Genomic DNA, 16,663 nt, shown 5'->3' on the forward strand with positions numbered 1-16,663 from the left:
ACAGGAGGTGCCCAGCCCATGTGTAAGGCGCTGCCTCTTCACCCCGACCTGATTTTCATGGGGTCTTCGCCATGCTGACCTCCCACCCCTGAGAGCTGGGGAAGGCACGGCAGGGAGTTTGCTGCTACTTCTGCCTGGGGCCAACACAAACTACACAGCTGCAAAAAATCCACGGAGACAAACTGAAGTGTCCCAAAGCCACAGAAAAGTGCTGTCCGCAGATATTCTGGAGCCGTGGGCTGCAGCGATGGAGGGCCACCAGTCCCAGGGTGGGGACCTGCGGTTTAGGGACCACAGGTGAGGGGCAGAGCCGGGGTGGGAAGGCAGGTTCTGTGGCCGGTACCCTGGGAATCTGAGCTATTAACACTATCGGTGGGGGCACTGAACCCCCACGTTTCACTCCCCAGCCCAGCCCTGCCGAAGCCACCAGTTCAGCCACAATCCCCCGGGGAAGCCAGGATTTCAAGCCCTTTGCAGCGAGTGCCGCAGTCAGCGCTTTCAAACGCTCAAACCGTGCACCGGCTGCTCAGCAGATATGAGAGCAGCTTAACGCTCCCTTGCCAAACTTAAATCCCTTCTTTTTGCTTCAGCATAATCCCCTTTTCTGCCTCAGGAATGTCCATTTCCGTAAGCAACTTCTAAGGCTTTCCGGACTGCCAATATTGCACACAAGACCCTCTGCCTTTGCTGAGCACGGGCACAGCCAGCTGAAATGCTGCCATTAGAAACTCACAACAAAGACCGCATGCGAGATGCACTCCTTTCCAGCAGTGGAGAGCTTGCTTCCCCCCCCCTCTCCCCCCCCCACCTCCTGAAGCTTGGCAAAAAAGCAGAGCATGTTGTGCTCCAAAGATATTTCCGTACAGGAGAGATTTCTCTAGAAAAGCAGGGCCAGAAGGAAACATTATTAAACTCAAAACCTCCTTACCCTCCCCAGCTCTTTGTCCTCCAGAGCCAGCACTCCCGTGCTCTCCGTGAACAGCTTCACCTTCACTGCAGGAAGCGCGTGTGTAGTCGTGAAGTCTCCTTGGGTGCCCCAGCTGTGAAAGTAAGGACAAGAGAGATGCTCAGCTCCACCGGCAGGTCGGCAGCGCTCCAGCTTGGGCGTGCGATGGTTAACCAAAAATATCCTCTCTGGCACACGCCGAGGCGGCTGGGCTGTCTGAACGACAAGGGCATTAATTATCTTCTTAGGGAAATGTGGGACAGATGTTTGGAAAAACCATGATGGTTCTTCAGGGAAAAGAAGAGAGTATTTCAGAGCAGCGTGAAACCAAATTTAAGAGAATTTTTTATTTAGAAAGAACAATATGTCTCCTGCAGTGACAGCCTGTATAGTCACAACAGAATTTGAGGACCGAGGACATCTGCACCTAGGATACCTGTAATCACTCACGCCTCTGCTCTCCTCTTGGCTCAGTAACCGCTCCTTTCCAGGTTGATGGTGAGGTTTGCTTTCTTTGAAGAAACACCAATTTAACCTGGGTCCTCTTTTGAGTCCCTGCCCAGCCCAGGTTTAAGTTCAAGCCGTCACATCCAGAGTAATCCTAGTTTGCTGGGACTGCAGAGCAGGACACCGGCTCCTTGGGGATGGGACGGCAGTGGCCAGGAAGCGGCCACCTCTCCAACTATGCAATGAACCAAGACCACCACCTACTATTTGTACTCCGCGAGTCCCCCCCCCCCCAGCTGGTCCCGTGGCTTAGAAAGCCGCAATACGGAGGCCGAACGACCCACAGTATGAGAAACCCCCACTCGAGACAGGCAGGCTTCCAGATGGCGTCTCCAAGCTCCTGCAACCACAAACCGCCCCAGTGTGCAGAGAACATGAACTCGTTCCACGTGGGACCCTGCAGGCAGAGGGTCCCAGCCGCAGTCTGCCGACACCTACGGCCAAACCGCCATTTGAAGTCTCCCACGGGGATCCCACCCCGCAGCTGACCTTCCCCGTGCCAACGGGGGAACCGGAGCAGCCCTGCAGCCCACCAGAGGGAGGTGTGGTGATGGGCATGAGCACGTCACGCGAGAGGTTTCCTCTCTGGCCCTGGACACTTGGGGAAGCTTTGAGGACAGAGCCCCGGTTTGGCCACAGCCCATCGCACTTTGTTCCAGGGACTTGCTCCTGTCCCAGCGAGCGGCGTGCTGCAGCGGGAGCTGCTGGCCGGGGACACCCGCGAGGGCTCACCCGGCGAGCATCCTCCTGGGATCTCTTAGAGATGCCCAGACCTGACACAGCAGTCAGCTTTCATTTAGAGGGATCGCAGGGAAAAGAAACCTGTGACACACCAAGTCCATTCAACACGCTGAGGGCCACGGCTTTTCACATGCGCCCACGAAGAGCCTCCACAAGTGGGGCCGCTCACACCAGCAGGTCAAATTACCCACCTGTGCTAAGGTTCTTGAGATACAGGAAAACGCTCCCCTCTGGCAAACAAGCACAGACTGAAGAGGGTCACGGAACAAAAATTAAGTGGAACTTGAACTAATGCCTATTTGCAAGCTTTAAACAATTTTGAAAGTAGCACAGAAGAGAAAAAAAACACCTTCTACGGTAAGGGGTAAAAAGTCACGATGCTTTTATGTTTGAGACTTCACAGCTGTGTTTCAAGCTTTGTTTCTACAGCTTAGAAAGTTTGAAACTTATTAAAATAAAGACAGAGAGAAACTTCGGACAGAGCAAAGCACTCCTAAAACGGAGTCCACCTCAGCAAAAGATGAAGAGCAGAGGAGAACTGGGGAAGAAGGCACCACTGCAAGGAGGATGCTCCTGAGCATCTGACCACACAGTGGCCCAATGTGAAACCAGCAGATAAAACTGCTCTTTTCTTTTTCTCATTACCTTTCTCTTTGTTGTTTTATAATTCATTGTAAGCCAGATTTCTGCGTTGTTCCCAGAGACCCTGAAAATTCATCACACTTCAAAACTCACGCAAAGCGTACAAGCAAGCTTGAAGGATCATCACAGACAAGGTGCTTTTTGTAAACTAGAAGAAACCAAGAGCGTGCCATGAGAAACACCTCCAAGCGATGTGACGGAACACACGCTGCAACCTAAACCGCTGCAAGTCAGATGAGAGATTATCCCGTATCTCACTAATCACTTCTACTCACCCTCACGCTATCAACGACACTTTGTTATTTTACGCTGTCCTCAGACTAGATCCTCTGCTGAAGAAAGGCAATTCCCTCGAAATGACTGGAAAAAGGCTCAGATGACATGTGGTCCAGTGACTACATGTTCTTCAAACATAAATACCAAACAGCAGGTTTTGCATTTGGAAAGTTGTCGGGGAAAAATAACTTACTCCTTCCTGCGCGCAAAGAGGATGGGTTTACGCTTTGCTCTCCCCCGGGCAAATCTTGTCCGACTGAGCTTAGCAGATGAGCGTGTTCAGCACAGAGCTGGTTAGCGAACTCAGTTGCTTCATCAGCTTTGCTCTGAAGTTTCTTCTCCCGGTGCCACTGTTCCACATGTTTTGTCTTTTGTGACAATGCATCAAACTGCCACGGGTGCCAGGGAGCAGAGGTTTGGCATAAATTATCTACAGCACTACAGGTTCAGTGAGAGCCCCAATATCGCATCTTTTTCATGTGTGACCCATCAGCTGCCTAATAAGCATTTTAAACATAAGAACCGAGAAACAACCTTATTTTCTAATTGCAGCTTCAGGTCACAGGTTATGTTCCCTCTCTCAAAAAAGCTGCACTGTCAGCAGCAGGGAAAGCAGGAAGGTAATCTTGCTTTGAGTAAGGGGAAAAAGTAAGAAAATATCCAACCTTACACTGTGTATTTTGACAGCATCTGCTTTATAGAACTCATATCTCTGTTTACTATTAAAAAGCTCTTATTTGCTGAAGCATTCCCAGACCATATGTTATCAACAAATGTTACTCACCAAATACAAACAGTAATTTTCATTAGGTTTCCTTCATGAGAACAACATTAACCACAAAGGGAATAAATGTTTCAAATGACAGTAAACATACATAGCAAACCCTTGACAACACTGTGGTGCTTACATATCCGTATCCCCCAAAAGCCCTGAAAAGATCCGCGCCAACAAATAGAGACCCTCAGAAGTTGGGGTTTGTGCGGGTTGAAGCCTGCGGTGATGTCATTAGTTGCCATAGCGATGCTCAGCATAAGGCCATAATTCATGTCACCGAAACATCATTTGTATTCAATCTAAGTACGCGGTTTATCTGTGCTGTGTGTTAAATTATTGTTCAGAAAATTAGCTCTGGACAGTAGTTAGGTATTAGGATCTTCTGAGGGACCAACCATGTCATGGTTTCATTTCCACGTTTAATAATTAAGCAGGTTATCGCTGCAGGAGTTTGTTTGTTGGGAAGGTGTCATGAGACCCATTCTGGACAAATCTCACGAAGTAGCCACACTATCCTCTCCCCATATCACAGAGCTCATGCGGACACTTCAAAGCAATACATCTACAAATGAAGACAAATAATGCCATTGTGGCCAAAAGGATACGTTTCTCTCTGTCCCTCTCTCTCTCCCCCCGTGCCACAGAACAGAAGCCCACAAGCAGAATAATCCTGACAGTGCTTTCTCAGTTAGGACCATTTTAACTATCTGAAGCCCAGAATTTCTTATTGCCCAGTGTATCCCAAAGCCTGGGGCTGACCGAGAATTGCTGCCGCGCATAGGGACTTGGCTAGAATTATCGCCCTGTTTATGGCATCCCTGCTGTTCCCATGATATCACTAGGATCTACTTGCATCTCCACAGTTTCTAGTTAGGCATCAAACTTAGGATGAGTAGCTAAACTCATAGAATCATAGAATGGTTTCGGTTGGAAGGGACCTTGAAGATCATCTCGTTCCAAGCCCCCTGCCCCGGGCAGGGACACCTCCCCCCAGCCCAGGTTGCTCCCAGCCCCGTCCAACCCGGCCTTGAACCCCTCCAGGGATGGGGCAGCTGCAAAGAGCCAGAGGACGAGAGATGCCCCAGGTGCTAACTTGACAAATGCTGGCCCTTCTTTTACCTTCTTTTACAGCAAAATAAGTAGATCATCACAGTAGACTTTGTGTCTACGGATTCCCCTAGAGGTGCCATCACAGTTACTAACCAATCAGCCTAAAGCGCTGAGATTTTTTTCTCAATGAAACATAAAATGAGGCATATCCAGAGGGTGTGAGTGGACAGCAAGGGAGGAATGTCACCCTTGTCCCCCGTTACCTCCATGGGATTACCTGACACGGAGCACTCGAAGGATGGGCTTACCTGTCTGACTTCAGGAGCATTTGGGAGCTCTCACAGGCATTGTCCTTACCGGCACACGGAGGGAAAGCGGTGCCATTGCCGATGCAGGTGCCAGGCTGCTCACACCAAGCTGCTGTCAGCTATTTCAAGCAATACGTTGGTGATCTTCTGGCAAACCTTCAGGTTGATGCTACTCAGCCCTTCCCAACCGACAAAACAAGTAAGACCACCTAGGCTCCTCACCTTGCTGCTGTACCAAGATCTTACCCTTTCCTGACATAAAGGCACTGCAGAAACAACTGTCTTCATCCTATGGATGTGAAGTGCTTTACATCCTGATCTTTGGCGGTAGTGTCCGGGTGCTACCAAAAGGCAGACACGGGGATAATAAAGTCAAATTACTACGTAGCCAAAAAGACAAAATCATTCAAACAGCATGGCACTATGTTACAGCGTGTGAATAAAAACCTATTTGGGATGTGAATAAGGCTTGAGCAAAACCCTGCAAGGGTCCTTGTCCTGACTGCATCAAACCAGGCAGCAGGGTCCCCGACTCCAGCTGGTTCCCTTCACAATAGCCCACTTACGTGGCCTAATCCACAATCCTCCCCGCTGTCCTTGAGAGACATTGACTTAATAATTTCTATTCACCTCTAGCGTGTAAGTTCCTCTAAAGGAAACTTTAGTACCCACGACCTTCCCAAAAGTGAACACACATGTTGGTACCCAGGAGAATGCATCAAATTCTCTCATTCACGTACTGTCGTCTCCAGCAAGACTGCTTAGCCCCTGCCTGCTTTGAAACAGTAACCCTTCGTCCATCGTTGCTCTTGTAACTTCATCTGGCCAGAACACCAATGCCTGTGATTTCTATAAACGATGAACAGGAGCAACCGAATTATATCGCTGGGCCATGAACCAGCCCTGCTAACGGGCTCAGCCTGTCGGTAGGGTACCACGGGAGCAGCGGGAGAGCGATGTGCTTTCGGCGGGGCTGACATTTAAACATGGTCTATGAGCAGTTCTCATGGGCTTCAAAACTGCCAGAGGACACCTTTTCTCCCTCTCCAGATGTATTTATTGAAACGGGTTTACTTGCCGGCTTGCGTGGAACTAATGGGAAAAAAATCAGAAAATAAAAGTAAAAATGCGTATGAAAGGAGAGCTACGCTCTTCCCCCGGTGGGTTCGCTCCAGGGGTGCGTTACGCTCAACGCACACAGCAGTATCGCGGGACGCGGCCCCTCTCTGCGGGAGACGCTGCCCTTCTGCCGTGTCCCCGCAAGTTTACTGCTTAAGTTAACAAGTCCTGCAGAATAATATTCTGGCACGGGGGTCAGATCCGCACTAGTTTATCGAGCCACCCGCTCACAGTCGTTTTTCTGATGTAACCGCATCAGCAGCGGTGCCTGTCCCCTCCCAGGCCAGGAGCGCATCCGCGGGAATGCCGGACGCGGGACGCCGCTGTCCCCATCCCTGCAGGGATGCAGCCACCTAAACCCGCCCTCAGCACCGCCCGCCCTCCCGCAGCAGCCAGCTCGGTGCCTACGGAGGCAGTGAGGTCCACCTGAAAGGCCCTTAATATAGGTGACCACATCTGGGACAGAATTTGCAGGGCCACCTTAACCTCACCCGCCGCCCTCTGCTGCAGAATGGGATCCGGGGAGAACGGAACGAGGGGCTGCGCCGGCTGCTTCCCGCGCGTGCTGCTGGTGCAGGCAGGAAAGGGTTGTGCTTCACGCACTTCTCTTCATCCTCATCCCTCACCTCTTCTCTCCTGGCGCCCACACCAGCATGTCTGTGTCCCTCCTGCTGTATTTGCAGTTCGGTCTCCGTAGCGAGCTGGCTGGTGAAAGGAAGCCCATCAAGAGGGTGGCACAGACAGCAGCCTGATAGACACTGCCTGTTTTTTGAGGAAATACGTGGTGGCAAAGTCACCTTTTGCTGGATCACTGCTTCACCTCGGGTGGCGTGATGCTTTTAATCCAGCCTTGGTTTCTCGGCTTCCCGCAGTGCCTGCTGGAGCTGGATCCCCGCTCTGAGGATGGAGAGGTCCGATCCCGCTTCATCGCTGGGAGACCGAAATGCTGCGTACCGTCTTGATTTAGTTCTTCCAGAAATCTTGCCTAACAAATGATGGTTTTCTTTCTTCAGCCTGCTCCTCCCCTCCCAGAAAAGACCTTTCCAGGGAGCGGCCTTAAATCTTGGGCCCTAAATCATGTAAGCCCAAAGCTCGAGCACTGGGAAAAACAAAGTTAGAGAAGCAGCACACCAGACACCCAGCTGACCTACCGTCGCGCAGCTGGTGGAGTCAGCTACGCCTGTTTCTCTAATGTGATGTTAAGGTGTGTTTTGTTCTTATATATTTCTCGAGACACCAGCAACAATGAAAATAAACAGGTTTTAAATGCGTTTAACAGTTAACTGCACGAGAAGAAGCATGCAGGAAAGCTTTTTGCTTTATTCTCTAACACTTTACATATACCAGCTATCCAAAAACGTGCAACAGAAGTTGACGACCAAGATTATGGTTATTGGTGATCTTTCTGAACTTCCCTTGTCCATACTCTGAGGCTGCTCAACAGCAAAACCCGATGCAGCGACGGCATTCATTCCACCGGCATAAAGATGCTCACTTCGCTTTCAGAAACGGGTATTTGTGAACTTCTAGGAACAACGCAAACGAGACAATGCTGCCCATGTGCTGAGCCCTTCACAAGCAGGCGTTGGGAGGAGCAGGCTCCTCTTTGGGAGCAGTGCCGGTGAGGCGCCGAACTGGTAGGGGATGTGGCAGCACGGACGTGTCCACGACACGAGGTGGAGGCAGGTGCTCACACCTGCACCAGCCGGGTCACAAAGCAGTAATAAGAAGAACTAGAGCACTCCAAAGCCTTCGGGAAGATACGTATTTTTTGCAGCTCTCGTGGGTCATGGCGATGGATAATAGGTTTTTGGTTTGTGCCTTTGGGATTTGAAAAAACCCAAAGGTAAGGGAAGAATTCGGGTTTTTCTTTTAGGGTCTCCAAGAAAACCCACAGGCTGGGTCACACAGCTGGAGACCCACAGGGTGCAGCTCCACACACAATTCGGTGTCAGTGGGGGAAAGCCCATAAACCACAGCCAGTTTGGGGACAGTTACGAACTGGTTTGCAACTTATTGCAGTAGGACTACAAACCTCGATCGAGGTCAGCTGAATTCTTCTACGAAACATAACCCAATGGGCGATACACCTTCTCGAGAGATATCATGTTTGAAAGATAAGAAATTATTTAGTCAAAAACAAAATAGGGGGTAAAGACACGAAACAAAGCAGAAATGGCGTGCTACCTGCTCCGCAGCGCTCACCGAGTGCACCCCACTGTGGATGAGGCACGGGAGGTGTCGGTTCCTCCCACCAGCAGCAGCCATCCGCTGGCAAAAGAGCAAGTCATCTAATCCGTTTGGTGGTTTGTGTGGGACTGAGTTTGGATTCCACATGCTGTAGAGGGCCTCAGATAGGACTATGGCTCCAAGGAAAGGATTTCATCCTTAGCTATCAGGAGAGGATGCAGAGACACAAGACAGATCACAACTGTGGAAAACCGCAAATTTAGGGGACTGTACTACCATGTACACGTGCCCATGTCACTGCCTTGGGCTTAGGAGAGCTCTAATTAGTCGTCAGTGGAGTCAGGCTTTAATTTGCCTCATCCCAGTTTAGAGGCAGCAAGCCGATGAATGAAGCCTGCCCTAAGCGTGCCCCCGCCTTTCCACTGCTGTGGAGGGGTGCTGGAGGTGACTGCTGCAGGTGCACAAAAGAGATCTGCAATTAAAATCTCAAAGAATATACACAGATGCAGAGAAACTTCTATGTTTCTGCTTGTGCGAAAGTGTCCTGGGCTCGGAAATTCAATGCAGGTGCTCCGCTCCGCCTGTAGAAACAGATTGAGAACAGTCTGCATCTGGAACACGGCTTGATTCCCACGGGCCGCCGAGCCTCCTCCGGGATTCCTCCCACTGTCAAAGTTCAGTGTGTTTACTCACCTTCAGAAGGGGATAACCGAAGTCACCAGACTCAGACTGACGACGGGGCCTACTTTTGTTCACATTTGTTTCCTCTCCTCCCTTTCAGCTGACAGAACAGCCTTTCAGTCCCGTCCCCTCGGAAGGAGCCGAGTTGAAGTGGGAGCGACAGCACAAACAGATTTGATTCCTCCCAGACCTTCCTGCGCGGACTTTGTAACGACGGTAAAACCTGCTGCCACTGACGCAGCTACCGTGCAGGTGACCGACAAGTCAGCATCCCCGCACGCAGTGGCCCTACCCGCCTTCCCCTGCGGCTACGGAACCCCAAGTGAGGCCACGTCCCCGACATCTGCTTTGACGGGACAGCCCAAGGGCTCTCTGAGTGAATCCATCATCTCCTGTGATGTCCTAATTCCTGCCAAGCATGTAACACTCCCTCCGCTAAAAATGCACGGTCAGTAAATATTCTGCTTCCGAAAAGCGTGTGCGTTTACCCCAAACCACCGCTGCAGAAAGCACTATGATGTTATGCAAAAAGTTGAGCGGGCACAGCAGGTCCCCGAGGCCCGGGCTGCTCCTAGCGGCAGCCAAGGATGCCTTCCGACCGCTGGCCTTTCACGGACTGTCCATTTTCGCCCCCCCCAGCTCTGCGGCACGCTGTGACTGCCATGCCCGCAGACACCATCTTGCTCAGCAGCACGCAGCCGGCTGTACCAGACAGCTGATAAAAGGCACCATCTCTCCCTCCAGGAGCCGCAACTCCCACATCCTCAAACTGGCTACGGCAGCACTGCGACTGCCGGCTGAGAGAAATATGTCTTGGAGAACATCGCGCCTGCGCCTGGGCGGGCAAGGGGCAGAAGGAACGGGGTAAAGCTGACGGAGACGGCAGCAAAGCAAAGCCTGGGGAGGTCTGCTCTTGATCTGCTCCTGGCTCACAAGCAGTCCCCGCAGACCCCCTTCCCGTGCCAGCACCGCGTCTGGCGGCTGCCAGGGCACCGCAGCCAAGAGGAGCCGCTGAGGCCGACGGCACAGCTTTAGGAACCCAAAAAAAGGATGATCCTCGCTGTGCAGAAAGTGCAGAGCTCGATTCCAGCGCCAAGTGTTTCCTAAGCGGAGCTGATACACCGGGGAAGCGTTAAGGGGAAGTTGTAAGAAGGGATGGGAGGTGGATTTAACCACATAATAGCTATTTACGGCCACGAGATGGCATTCCTGCCCCGGAGATGTCCCTGTGCCATGCCCGTCCCCCGCTGCGCCACGAGGACTTACGGCAACGCTGTTCACCGCAATCTTCGGGGCATTACCAGGGAAATAAGGAGCGTGATTACTGAGCGTGATTTAAATAACGACGGCTTTTCAAATGCCCTGCGCTCTCGCTTAATACTATGATATTACAATTAGAGGAGAAAAGCTCAGCAGGAGGAAATGGAAACGTAAGCCCGGCAACCTTTTACTGGGAGGTCTGAACGGAAGGAATGATTGCTTTTACAAGGGCTGCCTACTGTATGAGCTTCATCAGTGTATCTGCTCTGGGTACAGCACGAGTCAGAGTTTCATTCACGAAATGGGTCTGCGTGCATTTGCTCTCTGTGGTTGTTACCGCTTCTTGTATAAGGTGACTGCAATGCCACCCACCTGCTCACCAAAGCTGCCTTTGCCCAAAGCTGCTCCGCTGAACCAGCCACCCAGCTGCTCCTTTCACAGAACGATTATTTAATTCGGACGTGGTTAATCGCTTCTATCCAATCTTATCGCCCTGGAAGAAAACACAACTGCAAAGGCCTGCAGCTAGGTAAGGCCGGGCCACGATTCAGACTTGCAAAGGCCACGCGCTGCCAGCTTCATAGAAACTTGGTGTCCCCCTAGCACAGACCACGGAGAAGGGGAGAGAAACCCTCTGCCTGAAAATACAGGTTACTGCTTTTCTGCCAACATAGAATTCTTTTATAAAGAAAGGAATTATCCTTTGTAATAAATCATAGAATCATAGAAGGGTTTAGGTTGGAAGGAACCTTGAAGATCATCGAGCTCCAGCCCCCCTGCCCCGGGCAGGGCCACCTCCCCCCAGCCCCGGTTGCTCCCAGCCCCATCCAACCCGGCCTTGAGCACCTCCAGGGATGGGGCAGCCACAGCTCCTCGGGGCACCCTGCGCCAGGGGTCACCGCCCGCACAGGGAAACATTTCTTCCTGATATCTGATCTAAATCTACCCTCTTTCAGTTCAAAGCCATTAATATAATCATTTATTATATTTATTTCAGTTATTATAATAATAAATAATATTATTATTTACAATAAATAAATAAATTATCCTTTATAAAATTTAGTAGAAGAGAGCAGCAAAATATTTCATGAATGTAAACAGAGCAGAAAATGGCACAAGGTACCCTTCCAAAGTCAGATAAAGAGAGGAACAAGAGGTGTGAGAATGTCTTTTCTCCTTGTGCCACCACTCACGGTTTTGCTGTCCTATACTCTTCTAAGCCAGGACTCAGGACAGGAAGCCCAGATCCAGCCAGACACTTGGGACGGGGTTTGCCCTGCCTAACTTCTCATGGCTAGAAGCAAAGTCATCCCGGCATCTCCTGGGTCAGCGTGGACACGTGCGCACTCCCAGCAGATGATGCCCACCCAACCCAACCATCTTGGTCATGAGCGTTTTCTCTGCTGTGAAACAGAAGCATTGCTCTAGTTTCATGGATAGGAAACCCACAGCAAGGAGCGAGCCAGCCACTGGCCCAGGGACACACAGCCACTGAGAAGAGACAGAGTGAATGCGCTAACACCACGTCCTTCGTTTCCATGGGAGATCCATCCCTAGACACGCATTTGGCCTCTCTGGCCTGACAACGATCGCAGGGCTCAGCAACCCCTGTCTTACAGGACTTCATCCTTCCTTCAGCAACCATCAGGGGCTGGTGAGCCCTCTTCCTGCATCCTGATGGATCCCGCAGCTGCAGGGATTCCCCTTCTCACCTCCTCTGAGCCACAGAGTGGGAGTTGCTGCAGATGCTCTCAGCTTTATTTTTCTACAAGGCCTTCTGGCAAAGGTATGAAAGACCGGTGAGGTGGGCAAGACACTCCCGTCTCCTGTGTCCTGCCTTTCACGGACTTTTTCAGTCTGAAACACCTTAGAGTTGCTCTTCTGGAAGGGGTTCAAGAAAATGCTGCTGTGCCTCTCTGCATTCCGGCCACGTTTGCAAGCTCCTCTCTCCACGAGCATGCCTTGTCCTCTTTGCCCGGGTAATGACAACAGTACACAGCTCCTTTTAAGTGCTTTCACACGTACTGCTGCTGTTCACTGGGAGGCCTAGCACATTCACAAAGGCAACAGGCCACCCTACCTTCGTTTCACAGAAAGGACAACTAAAATATTGAGAAATCACCGTCAAGGTTGGCTTTCCCATTAAACCATTCCCTCTTCCAGAGCTCTGTCCAGGCAGGAGTAGGCACAGTACCAATTCTTTAAAGCATCCTCTCTATCTCCCTACTCTGCTTTGCAACCGGCGATAGCAGTACTCCTCGTTAAATAACAATGTGTTCTACTGGTACACAGCACTTAATAAATAAACCAACAACCGGGCACTTTTCACGTCTCATCCCCCGCCTTTCCCTCGGAGGTGACGTGCAGAAATTGCACTAAGGCATGGCTTAGTTTTTTTAAAAACACTAACCATGGGCATTAAACAAGAAGACTGAACATATCCCAGGACTTTTGTTTTGCAGTCCTCCTCTTAATTTCGCACTATTTCAGATCACTGAATCTCAATCTCATTTCAATGTCCTTTTGGTCTTTACTATCCCATCTTAAGGTTGCATGCATAGGAGTGATGAAGCAGACGGATGTCGATGAAAATCGCCGTGGGCATCATCACACCTTCTGGAATACTTAAATTTGAATGTATGCGCTATCACAGGAATACATAATTCCCAAGTGCATAGGAACACTCAAGAAATTAGACAGCTGGTGAGAAGAGAGAGACATTCATCTGTGAAAGAAAAGGTGCATGAGCTCAACCCTTACTAGACACCAGAGAATCCATGCGACAGCAATGCTACGTATGCTCTCAAGGTCAGGGAAAACAGCCAGAGCTTGCACTTACTCGATACCAGAGAACCCAGCTACGAGAGGTAAGTCTACAGAAACGAGCCTTCGTTATTCTTCAACACGGTTTCTAGTGCAACGCTTACAGAACAGGAGAGAGGAGGGGACCGCACACGAGACCTTTGGGAGTAGGAGCATAGCCGGGATCACCGCCTGCAGCCCCAGCAGCCTACCGCACTGCTGTCCGAGAGGCTGCACCACGGCACTGCGGCCGTCTGAGTCATACCCGGGGTCAGGGAACCCCTATAGGGCCTTGCCTTTATTCTGGGGAAAAACTCAGCTGCTTAATCTAAACCGGATTTTTTCGTCCCGCTATGGTCCCCGGGGCAGCAGCTGAGCCGTGGCGGCTGAGCCCTGCTCCCGCAGAGCAGCTGCGAGGACGCACCAGAAGAGGTTCCGGATTCCTAATTACAAAGGCCACTAAACCACTTGCGTGAAGGCTTCCCACAATAGATCACGCGCCTGCACCCGGGTAATAACTTTTTAGTGCGGTTTTTGCTGTGCCTAATGACTTGTCCACAGCCTCCACTTTCAACAGTGAGAACGTCACAGCATAAATCTCAGAAGCATTACGGAAATACTCTCACACGCGCGAAAGGGGATTTGAAGAGCCGGTCAGACCGAACTAACAGCAGAACCCTTCAGGAGCACAACCGCGCACAGTCTCACCGGAAAACTGGCTCCGAGACACGCTAAATGGCTGTAAGTGAAGAAATCTTTTGCGGGGGATTTGGACACCGCTTTGTACCCTTCAGCCCTAGACAGAGGGGCTACAAGCAACTCCCATGCAAGTCCCTGCCCCCGTCATTGTCACCTTTTCACCCGGCGGCATCACGGGCTCGGAGCATCCGCACCGTGCTCTCAGAGAGCAAAGCCGAAGACCCCTCCTGGAAGACATTTCTCCGCCCACGCCTTGGGGCAGCCCGACCCTCCGCTCAGACCCTCAGCCCAGAGGGTCTCAGGAGTGACGGAGTCTGATGTCAGCTGCACGCAGGGCTCAGTCACCTACTCTGACACACTCGTGAGGCTCCTGGAGGTTTCCTGAGGAAAAAGAGCTGTAAACATCTGCACAGCTGTGAAACGAAATCATGCAACTGGAAAGGCAAGCCAATCAGCCTGGGTAATTAAGACAGCTTATATTTAATGCTGAAACCAACTAGAAGAGGGAGGAGAAAAAAAGAAAGCAAAAAAAGCAGCTATCTCCTAAAATTTCCTTTTGCTTTGTTTATTTTTTTTTTAACCCAGCATCATGAATTCTGCTTACACAGGGTTTAGCCAGGCACGCGAACCTAAATGTGAATGACTTTAACAATGCGGAGCCACGCGGGTCTCCTGCCCGACCTTCACCACGGTGTGACACCTCTGCAACACGGCAACGGCTCCGGCTGTCGCAGGGGCTCAGAGCACCCAGGCGGTGCCGGGAACTCGAGGGCGGCCGATTCCGCTGCCTGCCCGCGGAGCTCGCAGGGCTGTCACAGCAGCGGGGGCAGCAACGCTGAGCGTGGTGGCCAACCTCCTGGACTGCAGAGCCACACACATCTGGAAGAGACCTACCGGGCCCGGCACCGACGGCTGTACTGAGCGATACACAACATCAGTTACGGGCTAAACTCCGCTCCCACTCACATCAGTATAACACCCTCTAGTTTAGCGGAGTTAAATTAGTTCTACACCGAACGGAATATTTATTTGTAATTTATACATGCAAGCTCACCTCCGAAGGACCTCTCTCATTTTACCACGGGGAAGTGTTCACAGCATCTCCCAACTAACCGCGGCAGCAAAACACTGACTGCAACAAAATGCTCTTGGCACGCTCCTGCTCTGCGCAAAGCCACTGAGCATCACTTCAAACTGCAGGGCCCGAGGCAGGGGATTCCGCAATGAGAAGACCAGATTTTCCCCTCCTGCAAAGAGAGAGAGGGCAGCCCTGCCCGCCAGCCTCCCTTCCCGCAGAGCTCCTCCCTTGGCTGCTCAGCGCCCATCTCCCAGAAGGAGACAGTCACCGAACGGCGCCGAGGAAGGGTGCCGTGGAGTTCCCGTCCCTCTCACCCTTGCCGGGCGATAAGCTCGGCGGTTTGGCGCAGGGGTCCGAACGAGGGCAGCCTGCCGCGGCAGAGAGAAGCAGCCGAGCTGCCAGAGCGCCTTGAAAGCACGTCAGGGAGCAGCATCGGAGCGAGCACTACGGTAAAACAGGGCACCCCCGTCTCCTCCTGCGGCGCCCGAGGGAACAGATGGAGAGGTTTAAAAGTTTGCTAAAGGCGTTACTTTACCAGGAGTGACTTTCTGGAGAAGGCACGAGGCCCAAGCTCTTGGTCACAACAAACAACATAAGAAGCGACACAGAGTCAGGCGAGACCCGTTGAGTGTCCTCTCTCCAGCTCTGCCCTACAGCGCACGCTGAAGAAAACCACACAGAAAATAAATCAGGCAATAAAGAGCGATCTTTTCTCCGTCAAAACCAACAAGCTCCATCCTCACTTCTCCCACTCTGCGCTACTGCACAACCCGTGCACTAGGACTGAAGAGGCTGCTCTGCAAGGGCGGATAGATCGCTTCGAAACGAAGCCACTTCTAGAGACAGAGGAGCTGCCCACACCTCCGTCCCTTCTCGGGCGTGCCAAAACGCCCGGACAGGTTGGCCAGATTCTTCCCCCACCAGTTACTTACTGCTTTAACCCAAATGGTTCAGCTGAGCTCAACGCAGGTAGACCTGATTTCCACTGCCGTGAGCCAGGGGGGAACGAGACTCAGCTGCACGCTGAAATACGTCCGGCTGAATATACAGCACTTATTCAGCAGGCACGTAGGACCTTGCTGTTGTTTGGGTCTCTTTGTTTTATTTTGTTCTGCTCACGTCAGAGAAAGGCGATAAGATAAGAAGATGAATCCCTGGTCCAGCCCACGAGCGCTGCTACGAGCACAGGTCACCACCCGAATACACCCGGCAGCCTCCTCAAGGACTGCAGGAGGGGGCTGTTGTGGCCGGACCCCTTCTGCTATTCCCGGACCCCTCGGCAACCCTGTTCTCAGGCCGTGCCAACAGCGGCATTCCCAGCGCAGCCCCTGGAAGGGCCGTGTGGGAGACGTGCAGAGCCCCCCCGCGCTCTGCGGAGGGCAGACATCAGGCCAACGCGCAGGGGAGAGCGGGGGGACATAAACTCCTCAACCCTCCGCAAGAATACAGTCCCAGCGCAAAAAGCAGTAAAACCCCGCTCCCATTGGGATTTGGGATGTTTTGTAGAGGCGCCTGAGGGTTAGGGCATAATACAAAGGCTTTTTCTTACACAACTTATTAAAAGCACTGCTAATAATACACCGCAAGCC

The 16,663-nt window shown here is 51.7% G+C and overlaps 1 protein-coding gene across 4 annotated transcripts in view; it reads right to left on the reverse strand.

Annotated features, from left to right (window-relative positions):
• CADPS (calcium dependent secretion activator) overlaps positions 1-16,663 on the reverse strand; it is a gene marked incomplete at both ends in the record, with an annotated part of 221,813 nt that overhangs the window by 113,455 nt on the left and 91,695 nt on the right. For all 4 annotated transcript variants that reach the window (XM_082487726.1, XM_082487723.1, XM_082487724.1 and 1 more), the window contains one exon: positions 929-1,040. In XM_082487726.1, coding sequence (XP_082343852.1) covers positions 929-1,040 — 112 coding nt within the window. The remainder of the gene's footprint in view (positions 1-928; positions 1,041-16,663) is intronic.

This window comes from Vanellus vanellus (assembly GCF_965231255.1).
Source record: "Vanellus vanellus genome assembly, chromosome: 9".
Lineage (NCBI taxonomy): Eukaryota > Metazoa > Chordata > Aves > Charadriiformes > Charadriidae > Vanellus > Vanellus vanellus.